Source organism: Xyrauchen texanus, chromosome 25 (genome assembly GCF_025860055.1).
Source record: "Xyrauchen texanus isolate HMW12.3.18 chromosome 25, RBS_HiC_50CHRs, whole genome shotgun sequence".
Taxonomy (NCBI): domain Eukaryota; kingdom Metazoa; phylum Chordata; class Actinopteri; order Cypriniformes; family Catostomidae; genus Xyrauchen; species Xyrauchen texanus.
This window is the reverse complement of record NC_068300.1, coordinates 11,308,588-11,327,362: the sequence shown is the minus strand read 5'-3', so window position 1 is coordinate 11,327,362 and position 18,775 is coordinate 11,308,588. Positions and strand designations below refer to the sequence as shown.

Sequence of the window (18,775 nt, the reverse complement as noted above, 5' to 3'; positions counted from 1 at the left end):
TCTTGTGAGTGGAACAATCACGCCATGTGGGACAGATTTCTGCAAGGGCTTTCTGACGACATCCAGGACGAAATCTATCCTTTGGATCGGCCTCCACACTTTGACGATTTGGCGGATCTGGCTATCCAAGTTGATCAACGTCTGGCCCTACATCGTTGCCGATGCTACTCTCCACCTACCCGGGAGGCTGGCCATCCTACCCAGTCCACTGCTTTGGCCAGGGCACCAGAATCATGGCCCGACAGAGCCCATGCAAGTAGGGAGAACTCGGATTTCGCATAAGGAAAAGCAGTGATGCCTCGTTCAAGGATTATGCTTTCATTGTGCCCGTCTGGTGATTCTCTGCTTCCTGTCTGGTAAAAGACACCACTTGTCAGTAGGAAGGGGGAGCACAACGCCCCTGGATTATGTACATTTCTCCTGGCCCGGGGGCATCTTGGATCTATCAGTCACACGGTCTCAGCCCTGGTGGATTCCGGAGCCAAAGGGAACTTTATGTACATCAACTTTGCTTCCGAATGGCAGGTTCCTTTGGTCCAGTTGGATTAACCTATCACCGCCCACACCATCAGTGACACACCCCTGTCTATCTTCACCAAGTCCACCAAGCCAGTCACCTTAATCTCTGGAAATCATACAGAGCAGTAGTCCTTTTACTTGATCCAATCTCCATCGGTGCCGGTAGTGTTGGGCATCCTTGGTTGGTGTCGCACAACCCACACATAGACTGGTCAACCAACACTGTTCTTGGTTTGAGTCCTTACTGTTTGTCGTACTGTCTTAACTCTGCTTTCTTCCCTATCCAGCCTTGTGTTTCACTGCAGGATGGGAACAATGTTCCATGGGAACATTGATTGTCCCCAGAGGAACACCGATCATGCCAATAATTAGCAGGCTAGCAGCACCTGGTTCTCCACTGATTCAATCCCTACTTAATCCATTAGTTTTGTCAGTATCTTTGCTAGATTGTTTGGTGTGAAGTAACTTGTCTCACTCACTCTGCCTAGTTGGTCCTGCATCTGTTTGGTTGCCATCTCTTCCCGTGTGTCAGGAGTGTGGTTTCCTTCCAGTTTGCTATACGCTTGTTCTCTGTGCTCCCGAATCTTCAACGGAGGATTCCCCATCTCTGCCCACATTTCGGGAGTCTGCTGTGCGCTGTTCTCTGCACCTCACTACACTTCAACTGAGAATTCCTATGAATCTGCTCCTGACTTCCATGACGAACACAACCACGGCACGCATGCATCCACAAACGTCTCCCTGCTACTGCGGCTGTTGCCGGAATCCTCCGTCTTCGCCGGCACAGTTGAAGTGAATATTTATTATTAATAAATCCTTTGAACTGTTCCTCTTCTCTTGGGTCTCTTTGTCTCGCTCTCACAGTCTTGACAAGTTACTAAAGATATGGTCTTAACCACTGGAGTCATATAGATTACATTTAAGCTGCCTTTTATATGCTTTTTGGACCTTCCAAATTTTGGTACCCATTTATTTTCATTGTGAGGACTTGAAGAGTTGAAATATTGTTTTAAAAATATTCTTTGTGTTAAAAAAAACTGAAAAAGTTGCAACAAACTTTTTGATTGTAAACTTACTCTGGATAAATTTCATGATTGTTCAAGATTGTTTTATTTATTTTTTTAAATACTGTTTTTCTCTAAATGTTGTTGTTTTGTAAGAGTAGGTTCTTCTTGTAATCTTACTCAATGATGAATTTCATTATTTTGCTCAAACTTTCATTACACCTTTTATGCAATATGAAGTGATTTATTACAAATATGGTGTTACTTCAAAACATATCTGAAATGTATTTACTTCAGAGCCATGTAATCTTATAATTTAAAGGTTTTAGAATGTAAAGTGATTTTAATACTTTAGAATAAAAACTATAAAGGTACCACAGACCATTATTCATGTCTTTTTTTAATTTATATCAAAATAATAATTAAAAAAAAAATATTTCTCCTTTGGCAGAAATAGGTGCCAAGATGAACAATTAAACGTATTTCTTTTAAAAACTGACATTTAAATGAAACCATGAAACTAAAGTTATTTTTTTTTATTATCCCCTAAAGTTGCATATTCTTGCTCATTTTAGAACAAACCAGAATTGTACTTCAAATAAGTGGTTGTGTCACTAGTATTTGATTCAAATGATTTAAAAATTAAAATGTCCTTAAGCTTCCATTTTACTGGATATAGCATATTAAACAGATTTCAAATACATGGCAATACATTTTAGATAAAAAAAACAAACATTTTTACAAATTCTCCCTCTTGTTTCCCACCCCAATTGAAGAATGACCCATATATTGTAGTTAAAGTTACTACAGAGTACAATTAGGTCTTTCAGTTGTGGCTTTACCTTGTGTTTGTCATATTGCATGCAGTTTTGTGTGAGCACAAAAGTTATTGGCATCTCATTAATTTCAACCATCAACAATTCTGCCTCAATAGTGAAGGCATTCAGTATTTGATTTTCCTGTCATTTATTGTTGTTTCCTCCACTAAAAGCAAACATTTGTTCAACAGCTGATATTTCTCTTTATTCTTAACATCATGAGCCATATATTTGTTTTAGTGAAAATATTTAAACGGGGTGTAAAGTTTTTAAATGGGAAATAAATATTAAATACTTTAAATACCATTATTGTTTTTATATATATTTTTTATTATTACTACTATAAAAATCAATAATTTAGGCCTAACAATTTTCCCGCAAAAGAAATCTGACGTCATATGACAACTTCCGCTCACTTTTGCCCTTTCAACTCACGTCGAAGGTGGAAGTACACATACACATAGTCATTTAATACACGAAGCTGAGGTGAGCGACTGCTGTACAGTAGATCATGGACACGTTAATACTGGTAAAATTGTTTTATTTCTCTATATCTGTTGTTTCCGTTTATAACCGAAAACGTCAGCTAGATCTGTTGTGTTTCATGTTTAAACAGCCATTCGTCCACATCCGGCTCCCAGTGTATCAGTAAACAGCCATATGAGTTACACAATAATTCAATATATGTATTCGTAATATTTGAACATTAACGATCTGTCTGTTGCTTTAAAAATATGATATAGCTACACACTATTCACGTTATAAGCTAAACAATGTCTGATGTGAAACTGAAGCACATTCGCACGTCTACTCAACCTTTTGATCACCCTGATTAATTGCACTCCTGTAATTTACATATTTGTGTATCTCTGTGGTAACAGGAGCCCTCTCTGTACACTGTCAAAGCAGTTCTGATCATGGACAATGATGGAGAGAGACTGTATGCTAAGGTGGGATTCCTTTACTATGTTGATTTCAGCAATTTATAGGATATCAGATTGATGTAGAATTCAATTAATATGTTTATTTGTGTGGCATTGTTATTTCTTTGATTTATAAGATGCTGTTGGGGCAATTATCCTTACAGTGTTTAAGGGTAAACTCTGAAATGGCTAAATTTACACTCTTTAAATCTAAGAATAAACTTCTTGTTTGCAAACAGTCACCAGTAGTGTTTGGAAACGCTTTTATGCTTTGTTTGTTTTGGCTTCTCCTAATTATTCTGAATATTATAGTGTTTGTGTGTATACATACTAGTCACTGTACCCAAAAGTGAGCTAAATCTACCATAACCTCACATTCAGGGACAACCTCAATTGCAAAATCAATAGTTTTTATAATTGTTAATATAATTGGTTTTTGCCTATATCAAACAATAGATTTGTACTTATAAGTTTACATACCTTTTGCAATATCTGTTCAATGTTTTCCATAACAAATAAAAAAAGTAGGGTACTAAAGGCCCTGTGGGGTAAAAAGCACTTTTGCCATTATTTTCTCAGAAAACTCTAAACAGAAACAAAAACTACCAAAATTACTTTCTATAACACCTGTTTGTCGTTATACACCTGATCCTTGAGATTATTGTGTGCAATATCTAAAGTTTGATTTTGAGGTCATTTGATCATTTGAAATTTAATCATTTTGAAAATGCTGCAAATATATGCAGCTGTTGAAATGATCACATTAATTTTTTTAGACAAAATACTTATTTGTCATTTTCAGTTTTGATCAAGGTTTTGTATGAACTGTTTTGGGTAAAAAGCCCCTCTGTTGCATGGGCTAAAGGCCCCATAAAACACATTGTTTTTCGTTAGTCAGGCGAATAGATCTGTTGTGAAAAATGTTTTAAAAGTGGGCTCACATTGACCGATCCAATTACAATGGAGATACATTTGTTTATAGAATACTTGAGGTGTCATATAATGCCAAAAGTCATTGATATAAACAGGAAATGCTGCACCATTTCCTGAAGTGGTCATTTTGAATAAGCATATCTTCATTTCAACATGTGGTGGTGGTGGTGTAGTGGTCTAAGCACATAACTGGTAATCTGGTAATCAGAAGGATGCTGGTTCAAGCCCCACAGCCACCACCATTGTGTCCTTGAGCAAGGCACTTAACTCCAGGTTGCTCCAGGGGTATTGTCCCTGTAATAATTGCACTGTAAGTCGCTTTGGATAAAAGCGTCTGCCAAATGCAAAAATATCAAATATAATATCAAACAAAAAAGCATCTTGCTGTCAAGAAATACAGTTACAGAAATACTCAAACCAGCCCGTCTTGCACCAACAATCATGCCACGGTCAAAATTACATTTTCCCCCATTCTGATGGTTGATGTGAACATTAACTGAAGCTCCTGTATCTGCATGATTTTATGCATGGCGCTGCTGCGACACGATTTGCTGATAAGATAATCACATTAATAAGTAGGTGTACAGATTTTCCTAATAAAGTGCTCAGTGAGTGTATATATAAGTATGTTAAACAGGACAAAATAATAACATAAATGACATAAATTATCTGGTTTACATAGCCTTGATACATTATGAGAAGAACTGGAGATGGCTAAATGTTTCTTTGGGTGTTTATTTAGTTTTTGACTCTGTGTTTCATGTTTCAGTATTATGATGACACATACCCCACAGTGAAAGAGCAAAAGTCCTTTGAGAAGAACATCTTCAACAAGACACATAGAACAGACAGTAAGACCTTTATATAGTCATTATATATATTATAATAGCCTTTATATAGTCATTATATATATTATAATAGCCTTTATATAGTCATTATATAGTCTCCTCCATTCTTTTAAACAGGTGAAATAGCATTGCTGGAGGGTCTAACGGTTGTGTACAAGAGCAATATTGATTTATATTTCTACGTTATCGGCAGCTCCCATGAAAATGAGGTAATGCTTTAAATTTGATAATGGTATATTATGTCTCTTTACATCATCACCGTATGAATCTCATCTGTGTCATTGTCTTTCCCTCCACAGCTGATGCTTATGTCAGTGTTGAATTGTCTCTTTGACTCCCTGAGTCAAATGTTGAGGTAGGAAAAAAAATGTCACTTATTAAGACCAAATTAAGACCTTACTGATAGTTTGGTCCTGATCTCTTTCTTTCTCTTGTTTTAGAAAAAATGTGGAAAAGAGAGCCTTGCTTGAAAATATGGAGGGTCTTTTCCTGGCCGTTGATGAAATTGTTGATGGAGGGTAAGTAGACCTTTTTATATATTCAAAGCATATAGTTCTATAGCGACACTGGGATCTGAATAATGTTATCTGGTAATGCCTGATTTAAGACCATGTAAAGGGAACAATGGAAAGGAGGAGGCAAGAACCAGCTTGACAATATAAATAATAGTTTAATGAAGAAATAAACCAAAAGACACAAACACACACATGGGACGGACAGCTGCCCATAAACTTTCTCTCTCTCTCTCTCGTACCACCATCCGCAGTCGGCTTTTATCCCTCTTGGAGGCTTGATTAGCCTGATAAGGGACCGGGTGTGTAGAATCACATCCCGGCCCCGCCCTCCGCCCTGTCACATTCCTCCCTCGTTCTCTAAGGCCGGGGAGCCCCTGGCATGACGTACAACTGTTCTGTTCTGTTCTCAGGGAACAGAAGGGATCTCCGCCCCTGGCAGCGGTTATCCCGCTCCAGGCAGTTAGCAGTGAGCCCCTCCCCGCTCGTGGCCGGGCTTCTCCGTTTCCCCGGAAGATCCGTTGGGGTGGATGGTAGCGGCGTATCCTTCCTCCTCCCCGGATTTTAAGCTAATGTATAAATGTCATGAACACCATGCCATTGTGTGTCATTCAGTTGAACACTGAGCGTCACTGCGCCACACCGCGGAAGTCAACCAGAGCAGCTCCTGTCTGGAAAAGCATGTGAAGGGCTCTGATGCACGTTCCTAGCAAAGGCATGCGCCAAACTCCCACAAATATATAAACAAAACAACACCTCCCCTCCAGGAAGGGGGGGGGGGGTGAGGGGTGGGTAAGTCAGGCCGGATGTTTCCCTGGCCTGAAACGGGCTGGGGGTATGTGATGAGGAGGAGGGCGTGGCCGGGCCGTAACGATGGATGCCCGGCACTGAATCTGCCCAATCAGCCGGGAGAGGGCTAAAGAGGTGCTGGGGACGCCAGTTCGAGAAAGAGAGAGAGATTCACGCAGTTTGTGTGTGCTTTTGTGTTATACTGGAAAGCAGTTTTATGTTGTGTTGTTCATTTGTGCCATTAAAAGTTTATGTTGACTGCTCAGCCGGTTCCAGCCTCCTCCTCGCCCATTGTGTAAATCCATTGCAATATCCATATTTTATTATTTGATTTATATATTTGAAGTTAAATATGTAAAAATGACTTGAAGCACACATGCACCTTAAGAAATATGGCACCTTAAAAAATAGTAAAGCCATTGATAATTGTTATAAAACCATGGTTTCCAAAAAACTACGGTAACGATCATGGTGGTCTTACTACAATATTACTATAGTAAAGCCATGGTTAATTTTGACAAGGGTATAATTTATTAACAACAATAACATTACCAATGTTTTAACAACTTTTAATTTAAACACACTTAAAATAAAATGCATTATAATAAACATCAAATTTAGATTTGTTGCTAAATCAGTGTGAATTAACATCAATTGCTGTTTGTTTTTCTGTCATTACCTTATTCATGCACTTGCTCCTGTGTTTGGGAGAGCATTGTCCGCGACAGCTCGTGTCTTTCAGCACTTCTCATTGATGAGCGGAAGAACAAATGGTTCCAATCCTATGCAACTATTTGTTAATATACTACTTTTTTACCACTTTGAAGCTTATGATAATCACTAATTTTCATGGTAGCTAAATAATATCATTAGTTTAAAAACATGTGTGTTTGTTAATTAAATATTTTAGCTCATTTAACAATACCTTCAGCAGCCATTAAGACTGTTATATTCCGTTTACAAAATGTAACACGTTTTACCGTTTTTATATTTAATCTGTGCGGAAAATGTCAAAAAATAAAAGGCCAGTTCTGTCTGGGCCTTGTATAACCTAAACACTCAATTCATTCATTAACGCATTCATGCATATAACAGGCATTTCGCTGATCGGTTAATATGCTTAATGATGAAAATAAACACATTGTAACTAGAAAATTTAGACATGACTGGAGTATACCTAATTGACACAATTTTTCAAATTAGTTAAAGGGATAGTTCACCCAAAAATGAAAATTCTCATCATTTACACGCCCTCATGCCATCCCAGATGTGTCTGAATTTTTCTTTGGCAGAACACAAACATAGATTTTTAGAAGAATGTCTCAGCTCTGTACAATGCAAGTAAATGGTGATCGGCACTTTAAAGCTCCCAATATAACATAAAGGTGGCATAAACATAATCTATATGACTCCAGTGGTTTAATCTATGTCGTCTGAAGCGTTGCAATCACTTTGGGTGAGAAATAGACCAATATTTCAATATTTATGACTATAAATCTCCACTTTCACTTTCAGAATTTGAAAGTGAAAGTGGAGATTGATAGTAAAAAAGACTTAAATATTGATCTGTTTCTTAACCATCATTAGCATAGATTTAACCACTGGAGTCTTATGGATTACTTTTATGCTGCCTTTATGTGATTTTTGGAACTTGAAAGTTCTGGACACCATTTACTTGCATTGTACAGAGAGTTTCATTTTTGGGTGAACTATTACTTTAATTGCAGGCCGCAATTTCCGGCAGACATAATTGTAATCTCTATTTTTTTTTTGCCGAATTTTGCAGCCCTAGAAGAGACTTAAAATGACATTGAATGCAGCACTCATCGGTAAAGCACTGTCTTTGTGATGATACAAGCTCTATTTTACAGTGTGATCCTGGAGAGTGACCCTCAGCAGGTGGTCCATCGTGTCGCTTTGAGGGTAACAGACATTTCCCTGTTCTTTTTCTATTGACTTCCAATTATTACATGCTGAATGTTAATCTGCTTGCTTTATATCTGTCGGGTCTCCTTGGTTTTATGTACTCTGACGCCAGTGATGAGCATTATGTAACTGCTAAGCAGCTAATAAGTTTGATTTCCAATATTCAGTCTCAAAGTATGAGACAGGAAGCAAGCCAGCAGTCTTAAAGTCCTCACTGTCTCTCTCTCTCTCTCTCTCTCTCACGTCTGCTACAGGGTGATGATGTGCCTCTGACAGAACAGACAGTCACGCAGGTAAGTGAAGACATGCCTCCTTTAGCGCTGACACCTGTCGTCCTATCCTTTCAGGCTCTTATGTTTTATAGTTGCTTGAAGATTTATTCATGATTCATTTGGAAAATGAGTCTGTGGTGGTCTGGTTTCATGGCTCCCATATTAAGAGTTCCAAAGCGATGCTGTTATCCCAGCTTTTCCGAGTTCCCGCGTGTGTCTGCCGCATGTAAACATGATGGCTAATTATTAGCGGCTGTCTGCCAGCGATGGCTCCCTGTGGCTGCTGTAGTCATGAGTGTGGACTGATTAATGTTCTCATTTAAGAGGCCCTACGACAGGCTGCCTGTATCCCTCTCGCATCAGTGATTAATGGCTGTCTCCTCGTCTTCCCCGCTGTACTGTTCTGCTTTGCCTCGCTCAAATTAAGATGATTAATTAATTCCTGGATGTTTTTGCTGTGCCTGCATTACTTGATGACTGGGTTTCCCTTATCGTTTGCACCTTTGTATAAGTTTTGAGTTAAAAAGTTTTATTTTCCTGCTTGTGTAGTTTTTGTTTTAACCCTTGAAATGCATGAGAATTTCACCAAACTCTCTTACATATTTGGGTTTTTAGAGACCCGTCAGTCACTTATATCTATCACAAATGGATCTACAGAATGCCCAGATAAATACATATTTTCTAGACAATTAGAAATAAATACAATAGAATATATTCAGATATGTTCTGATGTTTTATTTTTAAAAACATCATTTATTTTTCATGTATAAAAGAGATAATGCAGCAAATCTAGAACAGGATTCATTATTTTCACACTGAACACGTAACACAATCTACACAAGTATTTTCTCAGGCACTTATTGAGTCAAAATAGATGCACAACTTGCATAATAATTTCAGTAGTACACCCAACTGACTAGTCCTATCACACTGTTCATGTGTTACATTTGCTATAGTTTACTTCATGTTGTTTCTTCATCAAATAGCAATGCCAAATTATATCAAGTCAATCACTATTATGTGTTTGGACACACAAATTTAGTTTTTTTTTCCTCATGGAAAGGTATGCAAAAACATTTCCTACTCCCTGAGAGATATTACTGAAATAAGTGTTGTAAGATCACTGGTCTCTGTAAACGGCAAACAAAAACATGTCTGTGTACCGTGGACAATGGTGCTTTTTGCACCTTTTCATAGTATTGTAGTTTCTGTGAATTATTGAAGTATAGTGCATTTTTATGCCATGTTGTTCATAGCAGTTGTCAGTTTTCTGTGCTATTTTGCAGCTGATGTTTATAACAGCCATTTCTGCTCTCAGTAAAGCTTTGTTATCTTTGGAGTTCAGGGTTTGGAAAGAGGGGCGTGGCTAATCCAACGGTTTGTGGAAGTAGAACGGCTGAAATTGCTTACAGCACCTTTAAATAATCCATAAAATATAATTTATGGAAGTGCAAAAGAAAAACACAATATTACATACCTAGGGTCTCTAATGACCGTATACATTTTTGGTACTTTTTATTTATGTATTTATTGTGTGTTAAACTATATTTATAAGAGGGAGATACTAAAGGAATACTAAAGAGGTGTGGGCACAAAAAAACAGATGAGGTACAGGGGGGGTGGAATGACCCAAGGTACGTTTAAGGATTAAATACAGTGGGGTCTAAAAGTATTGCTTTTTTTTTTCTTTTCTTTTTTTCATTTATACCTGCTTTTATGATTTTTTAATTTTTAAAACCAACAACAATGCAGGCCGTTTGTAGACTTTTATCACCAGTGGGGCACAGACCCCCCTAGAATTCATAAAGTGTTTTATAGGGGAGGTCCAGGGGCATTTCTAGGGGTCTCAAAGCAGTCAATTCTAGTGATTTTGGGAGGGTTTTTTTTTTTTTTTTCTTTTTACATTTTTGTAGCATTAATGTAACTAGTGTCTGGTTTCACTAGTGATTTTACAGCTACAATAAATGTCATTGTAACAATAATTGTGCCTAAATCTATGACATACAAATAAGTAGTCATAACCTGAGAGAGGAGGGGCACAGGGGGCTGAAGGAATATTTGATGTGTGTATGTATATTTTGAAAGGTTAAACAGCCGTCACAATTGGTCTGTTGTTTTAAATAGGAAACCATATTCTCCAGATCGGAATATGAATCCCAATCATTAATTTGAAAACTTTTACTGGGGCACATCAGAACTTTACTGCTACTCGTGCCCCAGTAAAAGGGGTCTAGCAATGCCCCTGCTCAATTTCAAGGTCACTAATCAAATTGATGACTTGATTCAATTTTTCACTCAAATTGTTATTCTGAAAATATAATTTTTATATACATTTTTGCATAAGACAAATGCTAAATGGAAGCAATTTCACTATTGGTTTCAGACGTTTGGACTTGTGTCTTTAAGAGAGGGTTGCTAATGTTTTTCCTTAACTACCTTAATTGTTTTTAGTTTTGAAAACTGAAAAGCAGCACTTTGATGGATGCTTGTCTTTTAGGACAAATGATGACTCAAGATCACAAACTTTTTTTTAATTACCTGTTGTAGCTTTGGAAACGGCTACGCTTTTTGGGGAGTGGTTTAGTCTATCCGTCTTCATTGAGTGATTGAATTCTCTGAAGAGGAACACAAAACACTTAAATAAATGATCCTAAAGCTGGTGCTTCCTTCTAATTAAATGTAACTAATTATTTGGCAAATCATAATTTGAAACATCAGATCATAATAAATTGGCAGCACCCACTTTCATATATTCAAGATCCTAATGACACCTCAGATTAATTATAACCACTATTATAATCACATTTAGTAATTTTTTCCACTTAAAAGTTTTACACTTAAAGAAATGAATAGTACTTTTGATAAATAGGTTTAATTTTATACACCTTCGGACACATTAGACCATTTTGGTTTCTGACTATATTATTCATAGGTGACATATGTCAGAAAATTGGGTATTTCTAACTTTGGATCAGTAACTAAATGTGGTTGGTCATATCGACCAACAAAGCATTATTAATAGACATTAAAAACATTAATAAATGGCCATTGCATGTTTTCAGTGAGTCTTACATATAATATAAATACTGTACATAGTATTCTGGGGAGACATCTTGGTTTTAACTTTGTTTTTATTATTATTATTATTTCTAGGTGCTACAGTCAGCTAAGGAGCAGATTAAATGGTCTCTCCTCCGATAGGATGCTTCTGGTCCCGTTCCTAAACTGAGACGAGGGAAATAAAGGAGACAACCCCACTTTTCATCACCCCTGTCCAATCTGTCCCTTTTCTCTTGATAAAGTGCACACCCACTGAAAACGACTACTTGAAGATAAGGCCAAGGACATTTAAAATTAGAGTGTCGAGACAGAGAAAGAAGCCGGAATATTCTTGATGGGACTTTTTATTGTTAGGGAAAAGTACCAGGGTGTGTTTTTTTTTTTTTTATCCCATTCCAGTAAGCTCTGAATATATGGCTGGTTTTGTGAATGATATCACTGTTGTGCTGTGAGAATTTCTTTACTATTCATGTACATTCCAGTGGTTGATCTTGTGCTCCGTTCTTCCCTCTGATTGAAGTAAAGAAAACAGTTTCATCCGAGTTATTCTGTGTTTTTTCTCAGGTTTGCAGATGCAATCATGAATTTCCCTCACCAATATTTTGGGGTCTGTTTATTATTTGTGTGTTTAACCAAGTGGGTTTATTAAGGTAGTAATTCATAGTTATTCATGTAGTAAGATTAGGCTCATTTAATTGTATTTACTGTTATCACTCACATTGACAACATTTGAAAAGTAAACATCTTAAGCATTAAAAAAATGTTCTGGGTTCAATAAAAGTTGAGCTCTGTCAACAGCATTAGTGGCATAATATTGATTACCACAAAAAAAATAAAAAGTTAAAATCTGGGTTACTGTGAGGCACTTACAATGCAAGTGAATTGGACCAATTAGTAAATGTTAATGTACTCACCGTTTCAAAAGTATTGCCACAAGACAAAAACAATATGCATGTTAACATGATTAAGTGTGAGAACATCGCTTCCTAACCTTTTCTGTGTGAAGTTGTAGCCAATTTTACAATGTTACCATGACGATTTAACGTCAATAACCCCTGAAATGGCAGTAAAATAACAATTTAAACAACATTAGAGCTCAAATAATACATGAGTTTTAACAGAATAATTAATGTAAGTGCTTTTATAAAATGATAAACTTGACGTTTATGCCTTTTAAACCCTCCAACAATTGGCCCCATTCACTTTCATTGTAAGTGCCTCAATGTAACCTCCATTTGTACAATTTTTGTAAGATTTTAATTTTAATTTTTTGTGGTAATCAACATTACTCCACAAACACTCCATTGAGCTTAACTTATATTGAACCCGGAATATTCCTTTAATATTCCTGTTCAATGTTTTTATTATGTAGTAAACGTACTCATAAAAACAATGAGGCATTGTGAACTTTATAACTATTGCTGCACCTGTATTCACAATATATTTATGTTTATAATTTATAATTAATACAAAGCTATATAGGGAAACACTCATGATACATAACTATATTTATATACATATTAAATTATTATTATTATTTATTCTGGTTCTCAATTTTAATTGGTTTCGATATGATTCAATTTGTTTATTGTTCTAAGTTTTTTTTGCCTGCACATTTCTAACAATAACTTCAAAGTCAATCCAACAGCGGCCTCTTCTGGTGGCAGCTTAAACACACAGTCTTCAGGCGGAAAGCATTTTACCAATCACTAAATGAACGGTCGCAACCTTCGGTTTGTTGCCCTTTTATGATTATCAGGCACTTTTTACTCCATTGCATGTGTAAAATTACAAGTGTCCCAATACAATCACAACTGTGAGGTTAACAAGTTGCTTTACCTTTAAATTAATTGTGAAGTTTTAGTTTGATTGTGAATGTCTTTCAAACACCTTTAGAGGTCCTTTAAAAACAGGTTGTTGCTTAACCTGGAGAGAAATGTTTTCTCCAATTAATATTCTGGAATAAAACGCACGTGCTTAATGCGTGTGCGCGCACGTGTGAGAGAGCGCCAAAATACTTTAAGGAGGTTTGACGGTTTCACGTGTCTGCTTTTCCCCTAGTGGATTCCTCCCCTCTCTCTTGTTTTAATGCCACTGAAAGGTTTCCCCTCGAGAAATGGTTGTAAAAATAAGCAGTATATCATGTACATACCTCAGAATCGTACCTAGGACACCGTTATCTCACTGGGGGGCGGAGACTAGAGAAATGTATACTCAAATGTCTCTGTGTCCGATGCCTTAAAAGAGTCAACTAAGATTTTTATTAGGGTACTTGGCGTCAAAAAGAAAATCCGGCTGCATTACTTCTGATTTAGAGATAACAAAGCAAATATTTTAAAAGATAGTTAACCCAAAATGGAAAATGCTGTCATCCTTAATGTTTTTACAACCCCACATGACTATCTTTTTTACTGTGGAACACAGAAGGAGATATTGGGCGAAATGTTAGCCTCAATCACCATTCACTTCCATTGTAAAGGAAAATATGCAATGAAAGTAGGCCTAAATGGTGACTGTTATTCTACCTAACATTTCATTTGTGCCGCAGAAGCTGGAATGGAAACTCCTCTTCACCGGCTTTAACCGGGGGTTACAAAAGTTTGCCGCCATTTGAGATATGCGGTTGTAATAAGAGACAGGTTTAGGATGGGGCTTGTTCAGGCCAGTCTGGTTCTTCTAACACACAGCTGCAATTCTGTTTATCTCATAAAGGGAGAACTTTATTGGCACTGATTCAGCACACCTCCGTAACCTTCCATTCCTCTTTATCTTACTCTTTAATAATGCCTTGGCATCCATATGAAAGTAGTTGGGAATGTTTCCTTTGTCTCTGCTGATATCCCAAAGCATGTTGTTTTGAGGAATGAAGCATCACATTGGCCCACTGATCGCCTCACCCTCCCAGTGGGAGTTCCCCAACCTCCATCTCAAAGAGGCCAAGTGAGCGGTGGCGTTTTATCTCCAAAGCATGAGAGCCTTCAGCTCTTAATTTATTTGACCAATTGAGTTAAGTAGCTCTTTCATCATGAGGTCATTGATTATGATTCATTTGTGGATGGGTAAGAGTCGTAGATAAAAACTGAAGATCTGTGTCTTTTGAAGTGTACAACAAGCTCAGATTAAATTAGGCTTTAAAGATATTATCACTTGTAATAAAGGAAAATGTAGACGAGTGAGAGGGTAATCCCTAAGAAAACGTACAAGTAGGGTCTATCCTTGTCAACTTTAAAGGAGAAGTGTGTATTTTGTGTTAAAACACTTTCTCCTATCCCATTTTAATATGCATAACTCTGTGGCACAATCAAAATAATGCTCTGTTTTTTTGTGCATCAACACTGGCTAAACCAATACAGTCAGTTTGGGACAGAGCTATCATTTTGACCAATCAATGGCAGGCGGGGAGAGCATTCAAGAGTTTGAAAACAGGTCAACATCAACTGCGGCTGCGCCTTGCTTTACTGAACGGCGAGGTATGCCAGCCGTAGTCGGGGTAAAAGTTGAGAGGAGAGCTTTAAAGCTGGACATTTTGGTTGCTGTCCCATCATGTTCTGGACCTAGATCAGTCTTGGCAGCTTTCACAATGTTTGCTTTCTTTATTGTAGATGAAGTGGATGCAATCGAAATTTAGACAGAGGCTTGCATTTTACAGATAATAACTAGAAACACTATTCATTTGAATAGGTTATGGGCTGCAAATACATTGCCTGTGTATACAAGAAGAAAACTGAATATTGTATGGGTAAGTGTGCCATTGCGAACACAAACCATGAAATGTACATCATCGTTGTCATCAGAGAGTCTGTCCAATTGCTAAGAAGCTGTGCCGTCATCAGAGCTTGTGAAGCCATTTTGGAGCAACTGCACCGGATGAGCCAAGCAGCTGGTCTCGACTCTCTTGTGGTACTTTGATGGCATACATCATGTGCCGTATCATTGGCGGTGACGAAAGTCGGGACAAAATTTCTAACCGGCATGCATTGCTTCAGGCAGGCGGCAATCGCTCTGCGCAGCGCTGCATGAAGTCGAACACATCTATTATTTTTGTAAAAGAGCACAACAGTGCCCACCCACTTTTTCAGCCATTTATCTTCCGGAAGTATTTTTTCCATTTATTTTATTGTAGGCTTTTCATTAAATCCTTCAGAAAAGAGGTCAAAGCCATTAACCGAACCAACCAGCTCCGAGGTGAATCATAACATTACAAACTTTGATTTGAAGCAAAAATATCTGAAAATCGGACAAAAAGACAAAGGTACAAGAATGTGTGCTTAATGTCTTTCATAAGAGAATTTACAATTTCACCTATTTCCAGCTATTAAACAAGATTTTGAAACAATGAAGTTGAAATAACGTGCACCGATGGTTTCAACAGAGGCATATAGCATTGATTAACAACCTCAAAGCTCATGGTTGGTTTATAATTTATTGTTAAAAATCAAATTTGTCTATGAAAAAGGGGATTTTTACTTACTCAACAAGGCTGTTGCACTCTATCGCTTACTTCTGCAATATTCTACGCCATGTTTTAGTGCAAGTAGTGTGTTCACACTGAAAATGCAACCGGACATTGTACATCTTTAACTGAAATTACAAAGGCTTGCATTACGTAGCGGAAAGGGCAGTCCAACAGGGTTACCTGGCCATAATGCTGGTTTGACAAAACAATTGTTAATTGGGAAATGTGGCAACTTGCGAAACTCCTGTGTTGGTCTTGCAAATGTGAGTTGAATGCTTTACCTCATCCCACGCTGCGTGAATATGTGTGTTATTTGAGATACAAGTGTTGGACTGAGGATGGCTAATGTGCTAAAGCTAGCGCCAACACATTGCGTGCATTTGAAACGTCACTTCCGTCAGTTGAAAAATGGCAGATGCCTTTGTGTAGTAAAATATTCTATATGAGGCCACTTCCACACAAATCTTTTTAGGTTTTAAACCTATGTTTTCAGTTTCCTAACATTATCATTTTCCAAACTATGCATTTATGGAGAATGTTTTTGAAAGGCTCAGTTTGTGGTGGTGGAAAACGCCGTTCCAGTGTGGGTGAGAGGTATAAACGTAGCAAAGGATTAGTGTGGACATGGCCTGAGATGACACTATGAAAATTCATACACTAGATGGCCGAAGGCATAATAAATAGTGTAAGTACACATTATATAGTGCCTCATTTAGGACACAGCAACACATCACCTTTAACACGTATATTGATGCTATGCTAATACACCTGAAGCTTATGTTCCTTCGTCTTCTTCGAAATATCATTCTGTTTACGACCTGAGGCAATAACCATATTGATGCAGCTGTTTTGAAAAGCATGTTCTTTACCCTTTGTGTATTAAAGAGAGTGTAGGTTGTGAAGGTTATTGAGAACAATGGCAGAGCTGGTATAGATGGCAAAAGCGTAAATGTGCAGATCAGCCTTTCCTACGACCCCAGCAGGGCAGTCAGGGTTAAATTTGACCCCCTTTTTCCGTCTACGCCCAACCAACATTCTTGCCGTTCCATTGGCCTTTCATACAGATATTCCAGCAGCACCTTCGGGCAGTCGGTGACAGCCTTTCATCGACTAATTACAGTGGCACGGCTGTAAAAAGGCAAAAAGGTAATTTATATTAATTATAGTGGAATGAGTATAATAGACTGAAACAGCGCGGCTTGACACGCTGTACAAAACATGCAGTAAAATTGTCAGAGGAGTGAGGACTAGAGGCCTGTAATTGATAGATGCTTATTGCTCTGTGTGTGTGTAATGCGGAATGTGTGTGGAGCAGTCAATAAATTATCATCATCTGCAAGCTTAAGGAGTTTTTATGTCATCAACGGAGTATTGCATCTTCACTCCAGCAGCCTCGAACAGACACATACTTGTATGGAGAATGGTTGCAGCTTTTAATGTGACTGCATGCATGCTCTGCTGCAGAAAATCATTCTTATAGGCTGTGGCCAAACATTAAAAAAGAAGGTAGGAAGGATACAAGGCACATCCAAATGTAATGTTTGCATCACAACCTGTCTACTAATATGCCTTCATCTGGTTAGTTTTTGAAGGAAGCATAAATGTGTGATTCGCTGCCTATGATCAGAGACTATTAAGCCCAAGATGGACCAGTTGTATTAAAATGATTGGAATGAATTGGAATACCCAATAGGGCAGATGTAGATAAGTAAGTTCTGCCTTACAGGTAAAAGACCCAATCACCTTTTAGATACAGACATCGACCTCTCAGTTAACTCAAGAGCATGGAAGTGCATTAGCTTGACCAGCCTGAAAAGTATTTTTTAGCTTGATCTGAGCTAAAGAAGCACAATTTATGATCCATTGTTGTCATATTTTACTACTGATTTGCCCAGGAGCATTCCCAAGATGGCCACCGAGTGGACTGACTTGCCTTGAAATGGACTTTGCTTTGATGTCCAACAGTCCTTTGTGTAGTTTGGTGGTTAGCAGAGCCGTTGAAAGCAATAAAATAGTTTGTAAATTACTCAATTTCTGCCAAGATATAAGCATTATAGTTGCTAAATATGTTATTGATTGTCACAAAAATTCATTTGAATTTATTGTAGATCATTAGACATGACATTATGGTACCTTGGAAATCTGTGCCCTAAGGAGGTACCTTCATACACAAAACACTGCCTGTGAAGTCATTGAATGACTGGGCAGTGAGGCAGCAAGGCAGTTGCCTTAGCTTTCGGACACCATGCATGCTTATTACAATCAGAGTCACATGTGAGGGTGACACAAAAGCGCCAGTGTTTCATACTAATCATGCATGCAGCTCAGGGCCAAAGCTGAACAAACAGCATTGCTGTGATAAATGTAGGTAAATTACGACCTGCTCGTGGTACAGGCAATTTTAGAATTCTATTAAAAACATAGAAAATGACTTGGAATAGAAGACAGGTTGTGTACAAATGGATCTGTACACAACCAGGCTGAGATAAGAGTTGAGACTGTGTTCGGCTTAGCATGGTCGCTAACGGAAACTCCTCTGTATGACCTGATGTGTTTTATGGCGCCTCTTGCCCTCAGAGGGCCTGTTCATGGATTCCTGTCCAATAGAATATCATTTTACCTTGGAGGCAGAGGGAGCAAAAATCAACAGCAATGCCAAAGCTATAGCTGTTCCAGTAGTATTTCAACAAGCTATTCTATCCTGCATAAAAATAA

The 18,775-nt window shown here is 37.8% G+C and overlaps 1 protein-coding gene across 1 annotated transcript; it reads left to right on the top strand.

The window, feature by feature from the left end:
* Positions 1-2,764: 2,764 nt before the first annotated feature.
* Positions 2,765-11,991, top strand: LOC127619259 (coatomer subunit zeta-1-like). The gene is made up of 9 exons (XM_052092105.1): positions 2,765-2,870; positions 3,223-3,291; positions 4,967-5,048; positions 5,163-5,254; positions 5,345-5,400; positions 5,486-5,563; positions 8,218-8,269; positions 8,527-8,565; positions 11,698-11,991. The coding sequence occupies exons 1-9, from the start codon at positions 2,853-2,855 to the stop codon at positions 11,743-11,745; spliced, it is 534 nt and encodes a 177-aa protein (XP_051948065.1). The 5' UTR covers positions 2,765-2,852; the 3' UTR covers positions 11,746-11,991.
* Positions 11,992-18,775: the final 6,784 nt, after the last annotated feature.

Excerpts from the sequence above, each read along its gene's own strand:
- LOC127619259 (XM_052092105.1), top strand. Across the intron at positions 5,255-5,344 it reads GCAGCTCCCATGAAAATGAG|CTGATGCTTATGTCAGTGTT; the intron begins GTAATGCTTTAA and ends TTCCCTCCACAG. Across the intron at positions 8,566-11,697 it reads CAGAACAGACAGTCACGCAG|GTGCTACAGTCAGCTAAGGA; the intron begins GTAAGTGAAGAC and ends TATTATTTCTAG.